The following is a 23,253-nucleotide window of genomic DNA, read 5'->3' as shown; positions in this document are numbered from 1 at the left end:
TCCTCCAAAATTTTGAGCAATCCACGTTGCTTGTGAGCAGTGACAACTCTTCAGTCAGCATTACCATACCACTGCTGTGTTTACTGAAGAGGTCGATGTTAAAAATCAAGGAAACAGCTGTCATGATGCAACTGGGGGAATCTGAAGGAGAAAACGATCAGCGTGATGGTACCAACATCAGGCCATCCGCCTCAGGGAACGCTGGCCCCAGCAGCTATGACGAAGAAGAGGAGGAGGAACAGCTGGAGTTGGAGCAGGAATTTCATGCCACCACTGACGAGGGCCAGAGCGGTGCACGTTGGACTTCCACAATTCAACGCGAATGGTCAGCAGAAGCAGACCAGGAGGAAGGTGACGACTATGATGCATCACAACAACTATCACAATGCTCACAAGAGGATGATGAGGATTCTGGTGGGACTCTGGCACACATGGCTCAATTCATGCTAGACTGCATTGAACGTGACCCACGCATTGTGCGCATTCTGGACAACACCAATTACTGGGTTTATACCCTTCTGGATCCACGGTACAAACACAATGTTCCAAAACTGCTTGAAGAAAGAGTCAGACAGGTCAAAATGGAAGAATACCAGCAGGCCCTTGTGGAGACTTTAGAGAGGAGATTGACATCCTCCCCCTCCTCTAGCCAGTTGTACGCAGACAGACTGACTTCCGCAAACCCAGGACGACCAGGAGGGCAGCAAACAACGCAAGCCGCAGCTAGTACCCAAAAGGGAATGGTATCGGCAGTGTCCTTGGAGTGGGAAAATTTTCTGACACCCATGCAGCCGCAGCCCACTGAACAGCAAGCGTGCAGATCCACCTCCAACACCGATCGCCTGGAGAAGATGGTCAAGGACTACATGTCAGATGGCGTAGCTGTGTCGAACCATCCATCTGCACCCTTCAACTATTGGGTATCGAAGCTAGACACCTGGCACGAACTGGCAATGTACGCAATAGAGGTGCTGGCTTGCCCGGCAGCCAGCGTTATGTCGGAACGCTGTTTCAGTGCTGCCGGAGGCATCGTCACAGATCGGCGTATCCGCCTCTCTACAGAAAATGCAGACCGTCTGACTCAAATTAAAATGAATCAATCCTGGATTGGAAATGACTACGCAACACTCCAGGACCCCAACCAAGTAACATGACCAATGAACATCTGGGATGGTGTTGCGTTTCCGGGCCCTGTTTATTGAACCTCTCATCTGTATTACATTTATGACTGCATGGCGGCAAAAAGCATTGCTGCTATATCCGCACGCTTTTTGTCCACATGCAAGGCCTGGGTTGTTGTGTCTCACAAAGCGTGGCCTTCTCCTCCTGCGCCTGCTCCTGTTCCATCACGTCTGCTGCTGCTGGGTTAGCGTTGCCGCGTGGTCCCTGTTTATTGAACCACTTATCTTTATTACATTTATGACTGCATGGCGGTACAAAGCATGCTATCCGCACGCTTCTTGCCCTCATGCAAGGCCTGGGTTGTTGTGTCTCACAAAGCGTGGCCTTCTCCTCCTGCGCCTGCTCCTGTTCCATCACGTCTGCTGCTGCTGGGTTAGCGTTGCCGCGTGGTCCCTGTTTATTGAACCACTTATCTTTATTACATTTATGACTGCATGGCGGTACAAAGCATGCTATCCGCACGCTTCTTGCCCTCATGCAAGGCCGGGGTTGTTGTGTCTCACAAAGCGTGGCCTTCTTCTCCTCCTGCGCCACCCTCCTCCTGTTCCATCACGTGTGCTGCTGCTGGGTTAGCGTTACCGGTCCCTTTTCCTGGAACCTCTTATATGTATTACATTTATGACTGCATGCCGACAAAAAACATGTTACCTGTGCAAAGAAAACAGACATTTCCCGCATTTAAAAGACAGTTTTCCCTTTGAAACTTTAAAATCGATTTTCTCAAAAACTATAAGCTCTTTTTGCTAATTTTTTTTTCCTCTTGTACCCACTCCCAAGGTGCACATACCCTGTAAATTTGGGGTATGTAGCATGTAAGGAGGCTTTACAAACCACAAAAGTTCGGGTCCCCATTGACTTCCATTATGTTCGGAGTTCGGGTCGAACACCTGAACATCGCGGCCATGTTCGGCCCGAACCCGAACATCTAGATGTTCGCCCAACACTACCTGTAAGTGATGTGCAACAGATGGTGGGGTTATTGGAGAGAACAATGTTCTTAGCCAGCAATTGGCCAAATCGTCGCATTGGGGAAGTATTGGAAGACACTGTACACAGCTAGATTATCGGCAGAGGTGTTATCAGATACCTGGGCCAAGTTTCACCTAGCGTGTACACCAGGCTTAAGAGACAGAAGTGGTTTCATCTTCTGTTTCTCCTTTGGTTCCTACCAATATTATGTGTAAATCATACAGTAAAAATGTTTCTACTTTAATGCTAGCCCTATACTAATCAACAGGCACCCAATCCAAAAATTGTTCATAGTGTAGCACACATTCTATATCTATATCAGACATATTATACAGAGTAGCAATTGTTCAGTAGAACACTGCAAGGGGACTGTACAGCAGCCACAGTTAGCTTGGTACTACTCAAAGTACACTAGCACATGTTAGCAACCTCCCTTCCCCCAGCGCCATGTGTAATCAATAGTAATAAGCTTAATAGTAATAAACAAAATTAATCAACGGAGGCCCCAGGTGTTGATTGATTTTTGTTTGATTTGATGAGTTGTAAAATCTAATACCCAATACCTAATCATGTGAAAACACTGTGTAATGTAGGACTAGCTTCTGACCTTGCTTATAAGAAGGTTTAAAGAGGAACTTCATCTTAAACAAACATAATGTCATTAAAGAGGAATTCCAGTGAAAATAGTGTAATAAAAAAGTGCTTCATTTTTACAATAATTCTCTATAAATGATTTAGTCAGTGTTTGCCCATTGTAAAATCTTTCCTCTCCCCGATTTACATTCTGACATTACATGGTGACATTTTTACTGTGGGCAGGTTATGTAGCTGCTGCTAGCTGTTTTGGCTGTTGGAGACAGCTGTAAACAGCTATTTCCTGTCTGTGAACCTTGTTACATTGTAACAAACTGCCAAAAGTACAGCGGTCCCAGAGCTTCTTGTGGGAGGGGTTTCACCACAATAGCATTCATACAGCGCCCCCTGATGGTCTGTTTGTGAAAAGCAATAGATTTCTCATGTAAAAGGGGGTATCAGCTACTGATTGGGATATAGTTAAATTCTTGGTTGGAGTTTCTCTTTAAGTTACATTAGTTATGTTAATTAAAATAGATAGGTAATATAATCTCTTACCCACACTGTTTTAAAAGAACAGGCAAAGGTTTGTGATTTCATAAGGGCAGCCATCTTCTTGGTTGAAAGGAGGTGACGGAGCATGAGACACAGTTCCAACTGTCCTGTGTGCTAATCACCCCTCCCAGTTGCTAGGCAACGTGAACATCATAAGAAATCCCATCAAGCTTTGTACTGCACCAGGGAAAAAAAGCCCGGACAGTTTTCTTTGATGGGTGGAGCTTAGCTAAAAATGTAGCTAAAAATGATGCTTTGGTAAGAAAAACAAAGTTCTGATGCTGTGAAACAGTTAAAGAAACACCAAGCCTTTTCAGTTCTGGTGAGTAGATTTTTAGTCCGGAGGTTCACTTTAAGCTAAATACCTATACTTTTTAATCTGTAACAATACCCATATTCAATTGGATATAAAATGTACATTTATATGCACATCTGTGCATAATATATGTATCATCATAACTGGAAAAAATGTCCTTTTGTTATATAAATCATTTAAAATATTCTTTAATAGACATATCTTTGCTGAACTTTTTTTTAAATATTCCATTTCTTTTTTATATTCTGGTTGGGTAACCAGCGTGACTTGATGTCTGCCAGTACCTCAAACTCATTATCATGGAGAACAGAAATGCAGTTTTTGGAAAAATGAGGTCCAGACATTAAAACCAGTTACCTTGGAAACAATAACTCAGAAACTACAGTGATAACTTTGTAAAAGCATGGACTGAAGGAAAGTCCGCAGCTTACACTGGCAGGATGGTTATTCTTCCACACTAGATAAGAAATTACCAACTCAACTTAAAGTGGATCCGAGATAAACTTTTACTCATTGTATGGTTGTGTTCCTTTCATATAGTTTATAGGGCATTCCTCAAGCCAAATACTTTTTTGTTTTGTTTTACTACTCTAATTCCCTATAAACTAAACAAGCCTCACCCACAGCTCCTTTTGTGCCTTGGCACTGTAGAAAGGGCTTATGGGAGCTCAGTCTAGGCAGGAGGAAAGGGAAGGAGGGAGGAGGAGAGGGGACTGAATTTAAACACAGGCAAGCTGATAGCATCTCCAGCCCTCAGCCTGTGACAATGTGACAAACAGAACATGGCTGCCCCCATTGTATCACAGGAATAAATCATCAAACTTTTGAAGCTGTTTGCAGCTAGATATGCTGTGTAAACTATATATACTTAAGATATATACACAAGTTATTTGTTATAGTTACTTTTTCATCTCGGATCCGCATTAATGGCATTTCTGTGCATTGCGGCCCTGATTAGCACTACAATCACTGCTTGACTGGGGGGTCCCTGGTATGAGCCCCATCTGGAGCATTATTTGGACAGATAGTGTAACCTCATATTTCAATCACCTGTGTTCCCTGTAAAGCCTGATTGATTTTGGCAAATTTTACCTAAAAGCCATGGATTTCATGCAGCTGATACATTAATAGCATGATCGAGAGCAGCAGCAAATCTTGATCAATTGGCTTGTAAGTTGCATGAATTATGTATCCTTTTAAATTACAGAGCAAATATACAGGCAAAGTGATGGTCAAATCACTTTTTCTTATAATTTTTGTTAAAACCATGACAAAATTCATCATATTCCTAGGAGTAGAATACAGACAACAGTGTGAACCATAAATATAACACATGGTTCACACAAAGTAAAATCAGAACATCGAACAACACAAATACAGAAACACCACACACGGTAAATAAATCATGTAATATCCAGCAATACCGATGCATGCTCATTTTATAGTATAAGTACCCAAAAACCAAGAAAGATTAAAGGAAACCTAAGCCAAAAAAAAAAAAGCAGTTTCACTTATCGGGGGCTTCTACCAACCCCATGCAGCAATCCTTTGCCCTCGCAGTCACTCATGGCTCTTCTGGTCCCCCGCTGCCAGCTAGTTTCGGTTTTGCCGACTGGGAGTCGGCTGGCCGCCATGCGTACCTTTTTACGCATTCCCGCTGGTGCAGGAAGCTATCACGGACATTAACAAATACATTGTACGTGTTACAGGTGCAAGGCGTAAAATTTTACGCCTTGCACCCGTAACACGTAAAAATGTATGTGTTAATGTCCGCGATAGCTTCCTGCACCAGAGGGAATGCGTAAAAAGGTACGCATGGCGGCTGGACGACTCCCAGTCGGCAAAAACGTAACTAGCTGGCAACGGGGGACCAGAAAAGCCATGAGTGACTGCAAGGGCAAAGGATGGCTGCATGGGGTTGGTAGAAGCCCCAGGTAAGTATAACATTTTTTTTTGGTTCAGGCCTCGTTTCCACTATCGCAAATCCGCATGCGTCTTGCGTATGCGGATTCGCATAGACAATATAAGTGAATGGGCCTGTTTCCACTTATGCGTCTGCGGGAGCATTTTATTGTGCGGAGAAAATCTGCACGGAACACCCTGCAGAATTCGCCTGCGTGTGGAATCGCACACAATGTATTTAATAGGGAAATCGCATGCGTTTTCCCCATGCGTTTTTTGCCGCAAATTCGCATGCGAATTCGCATAGGTACCAATGTAAATTCACACAGGCAGTGACATGGTTAAAATCGCATATACCCTCACCTATGCGAATTCGCGGCAAAAAACACGTGCGGAATCGCATCTGCATGCAATTTTATCAGCAGTGGAATCTAGGCGATTCCGCACCGCAATAGTGGAAACGAGCACTTAGGTTTCCTTTAGGGGTAGGGGCCCTGCCTTTGTGAGATTACAATCTAGCAGGGAGTGTGGTGAAGACACAAGGCAAGGTGACAAATCTAATTGATGATGTAGAAAGTCTTAACATATAGCATACATTTTGACAAATCTCTGAAGGGAGGTTAAAGCAGACTAAATGTTTATCTAAAGAGGTGCTTTTTAATAATGAGCTTTCAAGGCTTGCATGGCACACAAGACGTGAAAGCATTTCAAAGATAAGGGGAAACTCATGAGGAATCCTGGATGAAAGAGTGAAAGGAGGTGACCAAAATGTAGGATAGAATGGCACAAGATGAGCAGCAGTTAGAGTATGAGAGGACAACTTACAGCTTTGTAAGACAGTGTTAAGGTGGCCACAAACTATACAATTTTTTAAATATCTGTTCAATTTAAGAATGGCAATCAATTTTTCTGACTGATTGTAACATTTAAAAAAATCTGACCAATGTACCACACACCTATGTTCATTTTTTCCCAATTATGATAAAAATGATTGGAAACTGAGAAAATTGCTAGGGTGTGTATATTAATAAATTGACAATCCAACACACACCATACAATCTTTAGTAGAAATTGAAAATAAATATCTGGCATTCCGGATCGATATAAATCGGAAAAAAAAACAGGAAATCCGATCAGATTTTTCAGTTGAATGAAAAAAAAGTTTTCGATCGTTCTTATCGAATTGCTGTAAAAACAGATCATTTTATTGTATTGTGTGTGGCCACCTTTAGGTGTTTAAACTGGATCCTCTGGGTAAATGGCATCCATGGGTGGATTAGCAAAGAGGAGCAGCAGCATCATAGGAGTGTACAGAGAGGTGGATGAGATGAGCTGCAGAGCTCAGTTGGGACAGGGTATGGCATTTATAGTCAAGAGGTTGACTGTTAGGTAACAATCGTAAAAGCTTGGCATGTGTGTTTTTATGAGTTCAGTTTTATAAAAGAAACCAAGTATTAAAACTGCTTTCTTCTGTGAATATCTAGAAACAAGCATTTTAAAGTGTAACTGGTTGAACATGGGGGGGGGGTAATTCTTTCTCCCGAAAGAATATAAATACACAGTGGTACACTACACTAATACCAACACAACTGCATGGATTCATAAAAACAAAAAAAATGTTCAAATGGGTGTTTTAACCACAGTCAGAGGGAAAAAGAGGTATCACATGGCCATCAGAATCACTTATCGTGATTCAAGCACACCTTCACAAGTCCGCTCTGCTTAGGCATGTCAGACATGTTGTGCTTCAGTGTACGTTGCTACGTGGATGGAGACCATGCAGTCACCACGGGACCAATTATAAAGGAATGTGCTTTAGCCTCAGTATGGCGTGTATGCTGTCAGACTACACTGATCCATTAAGTTTTCAAAGCGGTGCTTCCATTAATACACTGCCTAGACACTGATGAGGATAAGAAGTACACAATTTTAACCAAAAAAGGATTCTAACAAAGGTAAGACAGCTAACCACCACACAAAGCTGTGGCGTGAGAGAAAAATCACTATGTGCAGAACAGATATTCTAAATACTGCAATATTATAATAAAAAAGATCTCAGTCAAGCACCTAGAGTTCAAGAGACACTGAAGCGAAAAAAAATATATGATATAATGAATTGGTTGTGTACTATGAATAATTACTAGAAGATTAGCAGCAAAGAAAATATTCTCATATTTTTATTTTCAGGTATATAGTGTTTTTCTAACATTGCATCATTCTATAATATGTGCAGATTACACAACACTCAGCATTCAAAATGATTCTTTCAGAGCAGTCTGAACTAATGACCTCTCCTCTGGCAGAGAAAAAGTAAATACTTCAGAAACAGTTGAGATAATAAAAATCAGAAGACAGCCCTCTCCACGACTTTCAAAGTCGTAGAGCTTAATGGCTTTTTTGCATAGAGATAACAACTGGATTTTCTTAGCTCTTCCTGTACTGGAAACAATTAGACTTATGTCTCTGATCCTAATGTTTTATTTCTTAGCTGTACTACACAAACAAATCATAATATCATAATTTTTTTTCGCTTCAGTGTCTCTTTAACCACCCTGGCGTTCTATTGAGATCGCCAGGGCGGCTGCGGGAGGGTTTTTTTTTAAATTAAAAAAAAACTATTTCATGCAGCTAACTAAAAGTTGGCTGCATGAAAGCCCACTAGAGGGCGCTCCTGGAGCATAACTCCGATCGCCTCCAGCGATCAGAATTAACAAGGAAGGCTGCAATGAGCAGCCCTCCTTGTTTGGCTTTCCTGGTCGCCATGGCGACGAGCGGAGTGACGTCATGGACGTCAGCCGACGTCCTGACGTCAGCCGCCTCCGATCCAGCCCTTAGCGCTGGCCGGAACTATTTGTTCCGGCTGCGCAGGGCTCGGGCGGCTGGGGGGACCCTCTTTCGCCGCTGCTGCGGCGGCGATCAGGCAGCACACGCGGCTGGCAAAGTGCCGGCTGCGTGTGCTGCTTTTTATTTGATCCAAATCGGCCCAGCAGGGCCTGAGCGGCTAAGGTGGTTAATGCCTCACTGGTTTTATTTACGTAACAAAAAGGTCACTGCTGATAAACAGAGTAAAAAAAAATTACAAAAAATACAACTGTTTAAAAAGATGGGTCTAACAGGCTTGTGCAGCTCACATAAGCACTGAGGGTGAAGTAAGGATCTGCTAGGCACTAAGGGGAAGCAAGAATCAGATCATTATTTTACATTGTGGCATGGCTGTATGTGTTAATTTGGTTGTAAAGTAAATTCTAACAAACAAAAAAAAGCAAATTTATTTAAATTCGTAGTTTTGCGTGCAGGAAATGAAGGACAGATTCTACCTCTTTCCCAGTACACTGGACAGGATATATTCCAATGTATGTAGACATGGGGGAAGTATTAAGTTACAAAACAGGTTCTGATCCTACAACCACCTACCCAAAACTAAAACAAACATTTTCCTGGAATTGGGCTTTAAACTTTTTCTTATGCTGCTGTCACAGCAGGTAGTAGAAATCTGACAGAACCGTCAGGTTTTGGACTAGCCCATCTCTTCATGGGGGATTCTCAGGGTTTTCTTCATTTTCAAAAGCACTTAGTAAATGGCAGTTGCTCTGTCCAACTGCCAACAAAGTGTGCCGTGAGCAGGGAGGGCAGCATTTTGGATAAATCCTTTGCAGAGAGTGTCTTTATAAACAAAGGTCATGCTGAGAATCACTCACGAGGAGATGGACTAGTCCAAAACCTGTCGGTTCTGTCACATTTCTACTCCAAGCACATTACCTTGCAATAACACAAGGTGTGAGACCTGCCCTTATATTTTGGGCACAAGCCAAATACAAATACCAAACTCACAGAAATATCAAATGCAAGACCAATTTTCCTGTGAGTCATCCAATGTTGTATACATGATACGCTGCATTAAATGCCCCTGAAGAGGAATCTATATAGGAGAAACAGAACAAAAACTGCACACAAGAATGAACCATCACCTCTTTAAAATCAATGAGGGTAAAATGGACACACCAGTGGGCCAACACTTCTGTGAACCAGGCCACAGCATGCAAGATCTAAAAGTACTTGTTCTTAAGGGTAACTTCAAAAATTTCTGAGTACAAATTTATGAAAATATTCAAGACTTTAACAGAAGGTTTAAATTGTGGAACAGGATTCATGACACCTTATGTAACATGATTGATTTGGCTTCATGATCTTCAGAAACCTGCTGGATTTCATGTATGGTTGCACTAACTCACTGGCTCCAGCCTGCTGATCACCTGACACCTAACGGATAAACAGTAACCAGCACAACTGTCATCTTCGTGTTTACCATTTACCTGCATCAGTGTTTTACTTCAGCTAACATCTGGAAATATGCCTGAAGAAGGGGACTAGATCCCAGAAAGCTTCCATAATTTAGCATAATTCAGTTAGCCATTAAAAGTATTACCGTATTTTTTACAAAACATTTTTCTACCTATATAATTTGTTTGGCTAACACGGTACAGAAACTTTTTTGCTACTACCTGCTGTAAGTGATAGCAGCACAGGAAAAAAAAAAGTAATTTATGGTTCATTTTACTATGGAAGAAATGTACTTCTCATTTGTTTGTGTTTACATGTATTTTAAATGTTAGAATTTTCGCGATAGTGGTCCTTTAAAATAGAAAGGTATTTGCAATCATTCAGCTACTGGTAATAATTGAGCAACTGTGGTTTCCCATGATGCATCACTCCTAAATATGCAAACTATCTCTGTGTGCCCCTAAAGCCAAGCTACTGGTGTTTAGCTAGCCTATAGCTTATACATTTATAGAGCCACATTAGCCCAGCAACTCTGTTGCTTTTTAGCAGGAAAGTGTTTTGGTCTGTATTAGCTTCCTCCACCTTCCTAGTGGTTCCGAGTCACCATGAGCTCTCTGGGCATTCTGCAGTACTTGTCCAAGCCCTATCCCATAGCTCTGTATCAATCCATGCCATGCACTGATGAGGACCAGAAAGTCTGAAACAGGCTGTCTTGCATGTTGGGTTGATGTGGCTATAAAATGTATAAGCTATCTGCTTGCTATACACCAGCAGTTCTGGATGTGAGCCTGGTTTAAGGGACATTCATGTCAATGGGAACATTTAGAAGGCTAGCAGTAGGAGAACAGAGGCGCCAGCAGGATAAAAGCGGATAAAAACGTTAACATTTGCTGGGAAGAAGTGGTGGACTTACCTCCATAAAGCAGACACGAAAGACTGTCTGAATAGCAGCAATCACATTTATTAAATAGTACCCCAAAAAAGTGCAACGCGTGTTATGTGCTTTCTACCCATTGGTACAATTGTCTAGGACTATTAAGTTGATCCATATTTGTTTATTATTGGTATGACCTTTTTCTATAAAAAGGAAAAGGGAAAAGAAAAAAAAAGAAAAACTTTTTTATTTTTCATTTTTTTTTTTATATATTTTTTTATATATGTCTCTATTAATTTGTATGTTGCTCTTACATGTCTATTTGTGCTTGTGTCTTAGGACCGGGTCATAACTTTTTGGTCCACTAGATGGCAGCTAAATACTTTTACTCATCAATCCCTGTCAAATATACTAATTATATTTATCATTATATCATCATATTTATTTAAATCTTAAAAAAGACCTTTGCATATTCTTTTTTACTTAATTTATTCTTTTGCCCATTTACAGCATCCAAACACTACTGGCCCTGGCCGGGATTTGAACCCTGGTCTCCCATGTCAAAAGCGGTGCCCTTAACCAGTACTCTATTCAACCAGTATGCTATTCAGCTGCACATTTGGTCACCATGATACCTGTACCCGCCCCCCAACTACCCAATACACTGAACACAGGTGGCGAGAGCCCATTGGTTACTCACAAGCCCGCCCTAACCCCACACCCTTCCCAAAAACCCAACTCACTGAACACATGTGGCAAGAGTCCATTGGCTGCTCGCACACTCACCCTAACTCCGCCCTCCTAACACCTCCCACACAGCCAATTGGCCCTTTTAGCAAGAACCTGTATATATAAGGAGTTGAGCTTCCTCACCACTTCACTGAGGAGCTACACCTGCTATTGCCGAAATGCTGGTGAGTTCTTTATGTTATTTTATTTGCACACTTTACCCTGTATTTCTGGCCCCCTGTTCTCTTCTCAATGCTCTATTACCCATTACTCTTGCTGACATATACCCTTTTCCATTACCAATACCACTCATTGCAAATCTGTGTAAAAAACACCCCATAGCCCATTACTATCACGAGCACCACAGCCTCTACCCCCTATTGTTTACTTGTACACCCAACTCTTTTATGCCATCTCCACAAAGCAATTTTTCAGATGGTATGTTTTATGGTATGCAATATATTGATATGCAAATTTGTAACTGCAGAATTTACTATAGCATAATGTACTGTCTCTTGTCTACAGTTTTGTTCCCACGTTTGTTGCCTGATGAAGCGGGCTGGGCCTGCGAAACGCGTTGCACTTTTTTGGGGTACTATTTAATAAATGTGATTGCTGCAATTCAGATAGTCTTTCGTGTCTGCTTTATGAAGGTAAGTCCACCACTTCCTCCCAGCAAATTTTAAAGTTTTTATCCACTTTTATCCCGCTGGCGCCTCTGTTCTCCTACTGCTATACCGTGTCCACCCCTGGTGGAGGGGTGATCTACCCCCTTTCGCATCTACAGAGAGCGACTTCTTATCCCTGAGTGAGGACAGGTCTAATCTCCTCACCTGCCTATACAGTGGTTGCCTTTGTGGTAACCCACGTTTGTGAGTCTAATTTTCTCACGATAACCTTTACTTCATTTATGCTTAACATACTACACTATATTGGGCTCTCGTTTTCTCTACATTTTATTTAGAAGGCTGCCATTCTCACAGTAATTAAGCCAGAGTCCCCAAACATGGCAAAATTGATCACTTGGTGACCGAGGTTAAAAAACAAAAATCAGGGAAAGCGAGTGGAGCAGTAGCCACCCTGGCATTCTATTTCCCCAGGATTTCCGTGCAAAAAGTGGTTCAATTAATTTCCAATAATTTTCAACCAATTTTTTTTTTTGCAATCTTTTTATTCTATATTGCATTCAATACAGGTTATTGTATTGTATTCAATTTAAAAAAAAAGTGTTTGCTGTGAGATTTTGATGATGCTGTTTGACACTGGTGCCATCAACGCCGATCAACGGGGGACATGTGATCGCCAAGGGAGAAGCAAAATCCGCCAAGGGACATTGAAGAAGGCACTGGGGAAGCTATCAGAGGATCAGCATGCCAATGGTGAGTAGAAGACCCATATGTATTAGCCAGATGTGCAGCCAGGTGTAGTTAGCCAGATGTGCAGCCAGGTGTAGTTAGCCAGATGTGCAGCCAGGTGTAGTTAGTCAGATGTGCAGCCAGGTGTAGTTAGCCAGATGTATTAGCCAGGTGTAGTCAGATGTATTAGCCAGGAATAGTTAGCCAGATGTTTTGCCAGGTATATAGGGAGCAAGATGTTTGCCAGGTATATAGGAGACAGATGTGCAGCCAGGTGTATAGGAGACAGATGTGCAGCCAGGTGTATAGGAGACAGATCTGCAGCCAGGTGTACAGGAGACAGATGTGCAGCCAGGTGTACAGGAGACAGATGTGCAGCCAGGTGTATAGGAGACAGATGTGCAGCCAGGTCTAGGGAGTGATATGTATAGGGAGCCAGGTTTGCGGGTGTCTCTGCCCCCCCCCCCCATTGCCCCCTGACTGTGGTCCGGGTGTCCCTTCTGTGGGGGGGCTCCCCTTCTGTGCTGGCTGGTAGTGGCCGGCGGGGATCCCCTCTGTGGGAAGGGGGGAATCCCCATACTGTGCGTGCGGGTGGCCCTTCTGTGTGTGCGGGGGTGGGGGGGGCGGGTAATCCCCTTCTTTGGGGGCTAGCCATGATCGGTCGGGGACACTCCCTTCTGTGGTGGGGGGGAGGTGGGTGTCCCCATCTATGTGGGCTGTGGGTGGCCTCTCCCTCCTCTTCCCCATCCCTCCCTCCTGATCCCCTGTGCCCCCCCGTCAGAAGCCCTGATCTACTCACCTGAGGGATTTCTCCTGCGGCGGAAGCGGCGCACCTCCTCCTCCATCGCAAAGTCTCGTGTTCTCTGTAATTACAGTACGCGGCTTGGTGACGTCACCGAGCCGCGTACTGTAATTACACAGACCGGGACTTCAGCGATGGAGGAGGAGGGTGTCCATTGCGGCCGGCACAGGAGAAAGCCCCCAGGTGAGTAAAACAGGGCTTCTGACAGGGGGGAGACACGGGACTTGGGGGGGGGCATGGAGGACAGAGAGGGAGGGATGGGGGGGGGGGGGGGGAGGAGGGAGAGGCCACCCACAGCTCGCAGAGAAGGGTACACCCCCCCCCCCCCCCCCGCACAGAAGGGGGTGTCCCAGACCGGCCAAGACCAGCCCCATAGAAGGGGATACCCGCCCCCCCCCCCCCCCCCCACAAAAGGGTCACCTGCATGTACAGTACAAGGATCTACCCCCCTGCCCCGCCCGCACAGAGAGGATCCCCGCACCAGCCACCTGCCGGCACAGAAGGGGAATCCCTGCACAGCCCCAAAAATTCTCTGCCCCGTCGGCTGTACAGGGATTCCCAGGGTGGCTGGATGCTAGTTCAGTATGCTGTGGGTAGCACAGATCGCTACCCACAGCGTGCTGACAGGCATCCAGCCATCCTGGGGAATCCCTCTGATGAGGGAAAAGTGCAGCCGGCGGGGCAGAGAAACAAGAAATCTCCCTGGCGGTATTGACAAGCTCAGCTCGTCAATACCGCTTTCAGGAAGTTTTTCCTGGACGAGCTGAGCTTGTCAATACCGCCAGGGTGGTTAAAGGGGTACTACAGCGAAAAACTGTAAAATGTAAAATATGTGCAAACATATACAAATAAGTAGTACATTTTTTCCAGAGTAAAATGAGCCATAAATTACTTTTCTCCTATGTTGCTGTCACTTACATGGCACACATGTAGTAGAAATGGTAGTAGAAATCTGACAGAAGTGACAGGTTTTGGACTAGACCATCTCTTTATAGGGGATTCTCAAGGATATATTTATTTTCAAATGCACTTAGTGAATGGCAGTTGCTTTGTCCAACTGCTCAAAAACTGTATGGAGCAGGGAAGCTGGCCAGGATCTTTGTATGAATCCTTTTCAGGGAATATCTTTATAAAGAATAAAAGCCTTGTGTAACGATCTGTGAAGATCAGTGTCACACCCAGAGCCTTGATTATTGGTGATCCGCAGAATCACCAATAATACAAGGATTGACCCGATTATATAGCAATCTGCGGAATTGCTAATAATGCGGGCAGATCAAAAGGGAGTAGACACACGAATAGTGCACCAAAATACAATGCAGAATAAATACACAAGTTTTTGGAAATGTCCACCACTCGGTAATTCCTCAGAGGTGTGGTTACCTCTGAATGGGAACCCCGTGTTTGAGATCCTCCAAGGGACGCAGTGGAGGAATCTCGGCCTCTGGCAGTAACGTTCTGCTAGGGCGGGCGTCTCAGAGAGCCAAGCCTCAGATAGTTACCCTACAGTGGGAGACGTTCCACTGAAGGGAGAAAGGTCAGACAAATAGAGGTTCGGCAACAGTACAGAAACGTGAGACGAGAGAATAGTCAGAAACCAAGCCAATAGTCGATAACGGTACGGGCTGGCAAAGTACAGAATCAGAAAACAGAAGGATGGTCAAGACAGGCACAGAGTCATACACAAGAAATCAATACAGTTCAATATGCGTATATACTGGCGATAAACCAGTATACAACGCAATATCGAATACAAGACTGGCTAAGTGTAACAAGAGCCGGGGTCCTGCCGGATTGTCACACGGGAACTGACTAGGTCTGACTGCTGACACAGGGTATCGCAAACAAAGACGAAGTGTAACTGAAAAGCACTTCCTTATATACTGCCTGGGAGAGAAGTCTCCACCCCAAGCAGCAACCAATCAGGGCAGGCAAAAAACGTCAGCTGACCTCTAGGTCAGCTGACACGCTTTCTAGGGGTATAAAGGCGTGCCTGGCGCACACGCGCACCCCCTAGAGGCAAGATGGCAGAGCCCTGATGTGCAGCACGCCGGTGAGTTTGGCGCGGTGCGCCCGGACAATCTTGCACGGCGGATGCGGACAAATTTCCGCATTCCGCATTGGAAAGTCTGCATGCCGGAACGGATGCGACCAGATTTCCGCAATCCGTCCGGCGTCGTGGAATTTGTTACACCTTGCTGAGAATCCCCTATGAAGAGATGGACTATTCCAAAACCTGTCACTTCTGTCAGATTTCTACTACCTACTGTAAGTGACAGCAACATTAGAGAAAAGTAATTTATGGCTCATTTTACTCTGGAAAAATGTACTTCTTATTTATATATGTTTGCACTTATTTTAAATTTTACAGTTTTTCGCTGTAGTGCCCCTTTAAAAGAACAATATCAAACCAAGTATTCTAAAATTACATTGTACAAATAATGTGTAAGTAGCATTGTAAACATTTTCCTATTTTTCATGTTAAAGATCAGAGGCAAAGGCTGTAATTTCACTGTGTGTAGATTTTAGCTACGTTTGGAATGTCTCATTTGCCTAGGTGAATCTCTGCAGTCTGAAATGCTAAGAACAGTGGAATATTGAAGCAGAGTTCTATGAAATGCCTGTGGTGTCAGGTTTCACATGCGATTACAAATGTTTATGTTGCACATAAGATAAATTTCCTCTGCTTTCTGCAGAGAGCTCTCAGAGACTGGCAGTTGCAGTCAGAGCTTTCTCTCACACAGGGTTAACAAATGTAGTGTGAGGGAATCCCCCTCCTCATGATTCACTCAGCCGTCAGATTTGGCAACACTGAAATGTGAAAGGAATTTGAGAACAGTAAACAAAAAGATAAACATTGAAATGTATACACCCATACTTAACAGCACTTCTCAAACTATTCATATCCCAATGGGAATAAAAAAAACGTACTGGGCCCTTTTCCACCAGCGCGTTTGCGCTGGCTGAATCGCAAAACCGCAAACCGCTAGCGATTTTACAATCGCTACGGTTTGCTTTTTAACATAGGAATCGCGGTAGGTCATTTCCACTACCGCGATTCGCTTTTGTCGGGAACGCGAACGCGCGGCGGAGCGATAATTGCCGCGATTTTGCTATGCACTGCTTAGCATAGCAAAATCGCGGCCGCAAACGTCGGGGGAATCGCCGGTTTTGCGATTCAGCAATCGCTAGCGTTCAGCATGAACGCTAGCGATTGCAGGTGGAAAAGGGCCCTAAGCGATAGTGTTCCTTTAAAAAGCCAACCAAATTTCAGCCACTCATTTTAAATGAGGAGATGTAAACTGCAGCCATTCTTAGACTGTTAATTGCAGAGTTCTCAACCTTGGCACAGTTGGTCACTGGGAGACAAAATAATATTCAGGAAAGTGGGTGTAGCCTACACCAATCAAAATTCACATATTGATTTTTAAGCTGAATATTTAAATTGCTGCCATTCTTACAATGTATATGTATTGAGTTCTCAAACCTGCTACAGTCGGTCATTGGGTAACTGGGGTTCACAAAAAGGGGCAGAGCCACAAACAGCCAGATTTGTTTGATTGATTTCAATAGGAAAATTTAAACTGCTTCCATTCTCACATTATTGATGTCAAGGACCCCAAAGGTCACAAACTTAGTCATTGACTGTGTCAAGATTAGAAAAAGTGGCCATATCCAACAACCACCAAATACAGTATAATATATATATATATATATATATATATATATATATATATATATATATATATATATATATATATATATATATATATATATATATATACTATTTCTCAGCTCCTCATGTATCTTATGCCCTGGAGTCAAGCTGTAATACACCTTTACCTTACATACAAGATTGTAAATTCTGCTCCACCTTTATTCAAACCCAGAATTGAAGATACAAATATTTATGGGCTTTGGCTGCATAAAGAATGAAACTGCATTTAAAACACAATTCTAGGTAGCAGTGCATAGATCAACATGAGTGCTAAGTCAGATTTTGCACTCAAATTTCCAGGTGTATTCTTGTTTAAATCTGTAGTAGATTAAGAAGTCAAGTCTCTTCTTTGCATGAGAATACGTAGAATACGTAAGCAGCGGCCAAGTGAGTTTAGCATACTGCACATTAATGCTCCTATTCCTCCACTCAGCTGTGTAAGTTGTAAGGCCTCGTTCACATCATACGCGCTTCTGTGTGGATATGGAAGTGCGCATGATGTGCTGAAACGCAGGAACGGCAGAAGGACATAGACTGCCCTTCTACCGCTCACATCTACTACGCTCCGCAGCAGAACGATGTGCTGGGAAGCGCTTGCGTACTGCTGGCTGCATTTTGCCCGGAAGTGCAGAGCTGATCCCATCACTGTCAATGGATGGAATCAGCAGCGCAGCGGGCGCAGATGGAGTGTGATCGGATGCGCTGCGTTCGCATCGCACGGCCATCTGCGCTCCTCTGATGTGAACGAGGCCTAAGCCTTCTGAGATAAAGATTCAAAACTTAAAGGACAACTAACATGAGAGATATGGAGGCTGACATATTTATTTTGCTTTAAACAATGTCAGTTGCCTGGCTGTCCTGCTGATCATCTGCCCCTAATACTTTTAGCCATAGACCCTGAACAAGAATGCAGCAGACCAGGTGTTTGATATTGTCCGATCCGTCAAGTTTAGCTGCATGCTTGTTTCTGGTGTTATTCAGACACTACTGCAGCCAAATAGATCAGCAGGCCTGCCAGGCAACTGGCATCGGTTAACAGGAAATAAATATGGCAGTTTCCATAGCCCTCTCGTTAGAGTTGTCCTTTAAGGTAGGCATGAGGGAAAATGAAGAATAGGAGAAATGGGTCCTACTGGGTCAGCCTCCCCTCCATCTTCCCACTGTAGCCTCCCCATTTGGAACTCTGGTGGATGCATTCACAGTCCATCTGTGCACCTTCACTGTACATGCTCCCACTTGGATGCATGCAGTGGATGCTCTTGGCCATGGCTGCTGTGTACAGCCTTGCAGAAGCGCAATACTGTGGACACATGGGGTGGATTGTGCATGTGCTGGGCTCTGACTGGTCTCAGTCAGAGCTCTGAAAGGGGGCTAAGGCAGCAAGATTTAGGGAAAATTGAACACCGTAAGAAGCTTGGAGGTGACAGGAGAGGCTATACATTATGTTGGTAAGTATATCTTTTAGGCTACTTTCACACCAAGACCTTGCGTTTTAGGGGACGTTAAGGTCGCATAATGTGCCCCTAACAACGCATGGTGGTGTTGAAGTTGGACGTCAGATTGAGCTGTGTTATGCGGCTCTCAAAGCAGCCGCTCCAGGATAGTGATGTGAAGTCTGGATCTTTTTAAGGATTCGGATCATTCGAATTGGATCATTGAAAAGATCCGGATCTTTGAACCAAATCATTTGAATCATTTTACTAGGGAAGCAGACTGGGGGTGAAATGTCTAGCAGGACAGGACTTTCCCTGCACTGGACATTCTGTATGTTCCTGTTTCTTTCAGACAGACATCCACTGTGAACCGAATCTTTCATTGTGATGATCCGGATGATTCGACTCACAAAAAAGATTCGGATCAAATGAACGATTCGTTCATGATCCGGACAACACTACGAGTCCTACCACGAGTCATCACAGTGCAGTGAATATTAATTAGCCATGTGGCTAGTCACTGAGAATGTGCAAACAATCTAACGCAGCTCTATAGGGGTATAACGTACAGCATGCTGCACTTTCATTTAACGTGCAGCGTTATACCCTAACGCAACGTGTGCACTGTGAACAGCCCATTGATTTTACAGTGCTTTGAGTTGGGCTGCGTTACTGGCTGCTGTAACGTGGAACTTTAACGTCCCACTGTGAAACCAGCCTCATACTGTTTTCCTTTAGGTACACATCCTAAACAGACATTAGCCCTTATTAAATTCCCTTTTTCTCCTAAGTTTTCTCCTAGATAATTTTTAATCTCCTGAATAAATAACTTTACAGCGCTCTGCAATTGAAACAGTACTAAAAAGTAGGTGGAAAAAGTACTGTAAAAAGTAATTTTTTGCTTGCTGGTGGCTTAAAGAGAAACTCCGACCAAGAATTGATCTTTATCCCAATCAGTAGCTGATACCCCCTTTTACATGAGAAATCTATTCCTTTTCACAAACAGACCATCAGGGGGCGCTGTATGGCTGCTATTGTGGTGAAACCCCTCCCACAAGAAGCTCTGAGGACTGTGGTACTCCTGGCAGTTTCCGGTCTGTGAACCTTGTTGCATTATGGGAAATAGCCGTTTACAGCCGTTTCCAACTGCCAAAAAAGCATGCAGCAGCTACATCACCTGCCAACAGTAAAAATGTCACCATGTAATAAATGTCAGAATGTAAATCAGGGATTTAAAAGATTTTACAATGGACAAACACTGACTAAATCATTTATACATAATTATTGTAAAAATGAAGCACTTTTTTAATTACAATATTTTCACTGGAGTTCCTCTTTAAAAGGCATGTTATTGATAAGCTGTAAAAACATCAGCTAGGAGAAAATTTAGAAAAAGTGAACTGAATAAGGGTCATTAAGTCTTTGTGCTAAAATGCTCATTCAGGATTCAGTTGAGCTGATTCTTTACTCCACAAACTGCGTTCGCTCCGCTGGGGAGTTTGTGATCTGAGGTGTCCCTCTACAATTTAACAGACTAAGTTCCCCACCAGTTTGACTGGTCCAAAAATAGAACTAAAAGGCCTGTACATGAAGAATGGCCAAGCTGGGAACTTACTATTGCCCGATGAAAGATGGGCAAGAAGGGAAGATGCAAAGATCCCTGCTACAAGTAACCAAAATAATTATGCCATGGCCCGTTGCTACTTGATAAACATTCAAGGGGCGCAGAAGATTTGGAACATATGTACACAGACAGCCTGCAATCAAGAACACCCATACTCTAAAAGTCTAATGTCTATTTTGACTTTAACAGGTCAAATGGCAGTTTAGTCTCACAAAGTTATCCCAGGTGTACCACAAGGAGGATGCATGACATTTCAATTATGCTGCTGGCTCTGGCAAACAAAAGGGAAAGGGTGAGTGTTTAGCCTAGAGGAGGGTGAAGAAAATAATAATTGTTACCAATATTCCAGTGAGGTAGTGATACAAACTGTTAAAAGTTGCCCCTTTAAATGATGCACAAATGTTGAATAGACTGGTGTTCGAGAAGTTTAAGATTAGAGAATTGAAAGAACAGGACATGAACACAGTAAATTGTTACACCAGCGTTAAGCCCTGGGAATACACTGCAGATTGCATTGTTTCTTTTTACAAAGAAGCATAATGCAATGAGCGTCCTTGAAAACTGCCATAAACCAGCTTTTATCGAGGGAAAAAAACATCATGACTACACAATGCAAAGCCATTCAAGACGTATAAACGGACAGGTTTTAAAAAAATGATTCCAGAAGCATTGGTCTGCTAGTTACATAGACCTTTCCGGGATCAGGCCATTTAATTGCTCTAGGTGAAATTAAGATGGAACGTACCTGGCCTCTGCTGCTAGTAGCTCATCGTAATGTGAAGATCTCTGGTCATCATCCTGACGGTAGCGTATCACAGTAGCCAGTCCTTTGCTCACCAGGGCTTCTGCTATGTTTCTGGGGGGGGGAAAAATCATGCATTAAAAGTCAGCAAAGATTAAGAATGTATTTCTATACCTAACAAGATAGGATTATGTAAAATTAACATTGAACATAAGGTACAAAGTATGGCAAATTACATTTCATGTGTGGTACCTATCACGATTAAATGCAACAATGGCAAGCTGAAAATACTGAGCAGTGAGGTAAATTAACGACTTGTACGGTAAATACCTCAACACATGTCAATAAAATATCAATTCACAAAGATTAAAAGATGCAGTTAAGCTCATTAACAAGTTCCTTAATTACCGGAAGCTTTGATGTGGCGAAAACCAGCGTCCGCGTGCCTTCAGGGTACGATATCCCATGAGTGACAGGAGCAGAGAGCCAATAGGAACAGCCTCTGTCTCCTACTTCTCCCTCTGATAGGCTGTGACACTTTCTAGGGAGGAACAAGCGTCTCTACTCCCCAGACAGCAGAGCTGAGAGTATGACTCAAAAGAGGTTTCCCCTGCAGCCCTTCGCACGTTTAACCCTTCAAGTTCCTGTTTGTGGAGGAGCTAGTGGGGAAATCAGCTAAGCATGGAATGTGTAATGTTTATTGAGAGTTCATCTAAACTGTGGCTATTAGATAAAATGCTAATAAAGGCTAATAGATTCAGAGGGAGTAGAAAAAATGATATTATAACATGTACATCTAAAGGGATGATGGGGGTGCCTACTATTGCAACTACCGCACCTGTGTAAATCTTTGTGAATGCTTAAAAAACAAGAAAAATACCTCATTCAGAAATGTCCCAACCATGGTTTTTTTACCATCCAAAACTTGTGAATGCTGCCCAATGACGCAACTTACAGACAGTTTTAGACGAATATATATGCTAAAGTTGGTAAATAAAGAGCACACAATGTTCATGTTTGACCAATGAGAATTCTCCCTGTTGCTAGGGAGACTTGGCCTGTTGCAGTCTATGAAGAGCCATGCTTCTCCTTGCCATCGCATTGTTTAAGGAACCAAGCATGGGACGAGTGGTGGCAAGACAGGTGAGCGGCGATGCGTACGGACTGACATAGTGACGCTGCGGACATAAAAAAAAAGGGACGCAGTGTATTCGCACAAAGCAGATGCACAATGGACGGAACATATCCACCTCCTAGATGCGTGTTCTGGTTCCGGTCTGCATACGCACAAGCGTGGACCGAGCCTATGGAAGGGACATATGACTAAGCTCGGAGCTCCTGGCTGGACAGTTCTTGATAAGATAGGTTTGGGCAGTGGAAGCTAACCACTTTATAAATCCATAATATTTAAGATATGAATTAGCTGTTAGTTACTGAAGGGGAAAAAAATTAAAGGGAACCAGAACTGAAAATAAAAAGTCAAAATAACAATACACAGGTCATATTTACCTCCTGTGTAGTCTACTACTCAATCTCTTTCTCCTCTCCTGCGTCCCATTTGTCCACTGTGATCAATGAATTTCTCCGTCCTCCATTTTAAAAATGGCCATTACCCCATAACAGCTTCCTGGTCAACACACTGTTAAACTGTAATATCGCCACTTTTCACATTTATGTTTGAGAGTGCGCCAAGTGCTCTTTAACATGATCATTTTTAGTGATCACATTTTTGATCAGATTATTCGTATCAGTGTATTAAAAAAAAAATTAAAAAAAAAAAAGCTGCTTGGTGAAAATCGATCCTTAACCAATCATTCCTAGTGTCTCAGTTTGAATTTGGGTTTCCTTATTTGCAAACCCCCTGATAATGCTGTCCAAACAGCTTCAGGATCTTTACTTGTGAAGAGAGTTATGGAGCTGCGTTTCACGCCACGCTTCATGTGACTCCGATTTGAAGGAAGGAAGGAATCATCTGAGTCAAGTGAAGTATGACATGGAGAGCAGCTCAGTGACTCTCTGCAAGTAATGATGCTGAAGTTCGTCAGACGGCAGTATCCAGATTTCCACATAATGAAACAGATTCAAACAGCAACACTAATCATCACCTCAAAGCACTGATCAGCATGGCAAATTATTTTATACATACAACTGCAACTGGTTTCAATATAAGAAATAGTTTGGACCTTTTACTGTTGTGG

The 23,253-nt window shown here is 43.1% G+C and overlaps 1 protein-coding gene and 1 long non-coding RNA gene across 2 annotated transcripts in view; one reads left to right on the top strand and one right to left on the bottom strand.

Annotated features, from left to right (window-relative positions):
* The window catches only part of SND1 (staphylococcal nuclease and tudor domain containing 1), a 977,252-nt gene that overhangs the window by 568,320 nt on the left and 385,679 nt on the right, over positions 1–23,253 (bottom strand). Inside the window, exon 13 of the mRNA XM_068275928.1 lies at positions 21,059–21,169. Within this exon, the coding sequence (XP_068132029.1) occupies positions 21,059–21,169 (111 nt within the window). The remainder of the gene's footprint in view (positions 1–21,058; positions 21,170–23,253) is intronic.
* Positions 9,694–12,006, top strand: LOC137561337 (uncharacterized). Its single transcript, XR_011029968.1, has 2 exons — positions 9,694–10,034; positions 11,907–12,006. It is a non-coding gene; the product is annotated as an uncharacterized lncRNA (long non-coding RNA).

This window comes from Hyperolius riggenbachi, chromosome 3, assembly GCF_040937935.1.
Source record: "Hyperolius riggenbachi isolate aHypRig1 chromosome 3, aHypRig1.pri, whole genome shotgun sequence".
In the NCBI taxonomy this organism is placed as follows: domain Eukaryota; kingdom Metazoa; phylum Chordata; class Amphibia; order Anura; family Hyperoliidae; genus Hyperolius; species Hyperolius riggenbachi.
This window is presented reverse-complemented; position numbering and strand designations above follow the sequence as displayed.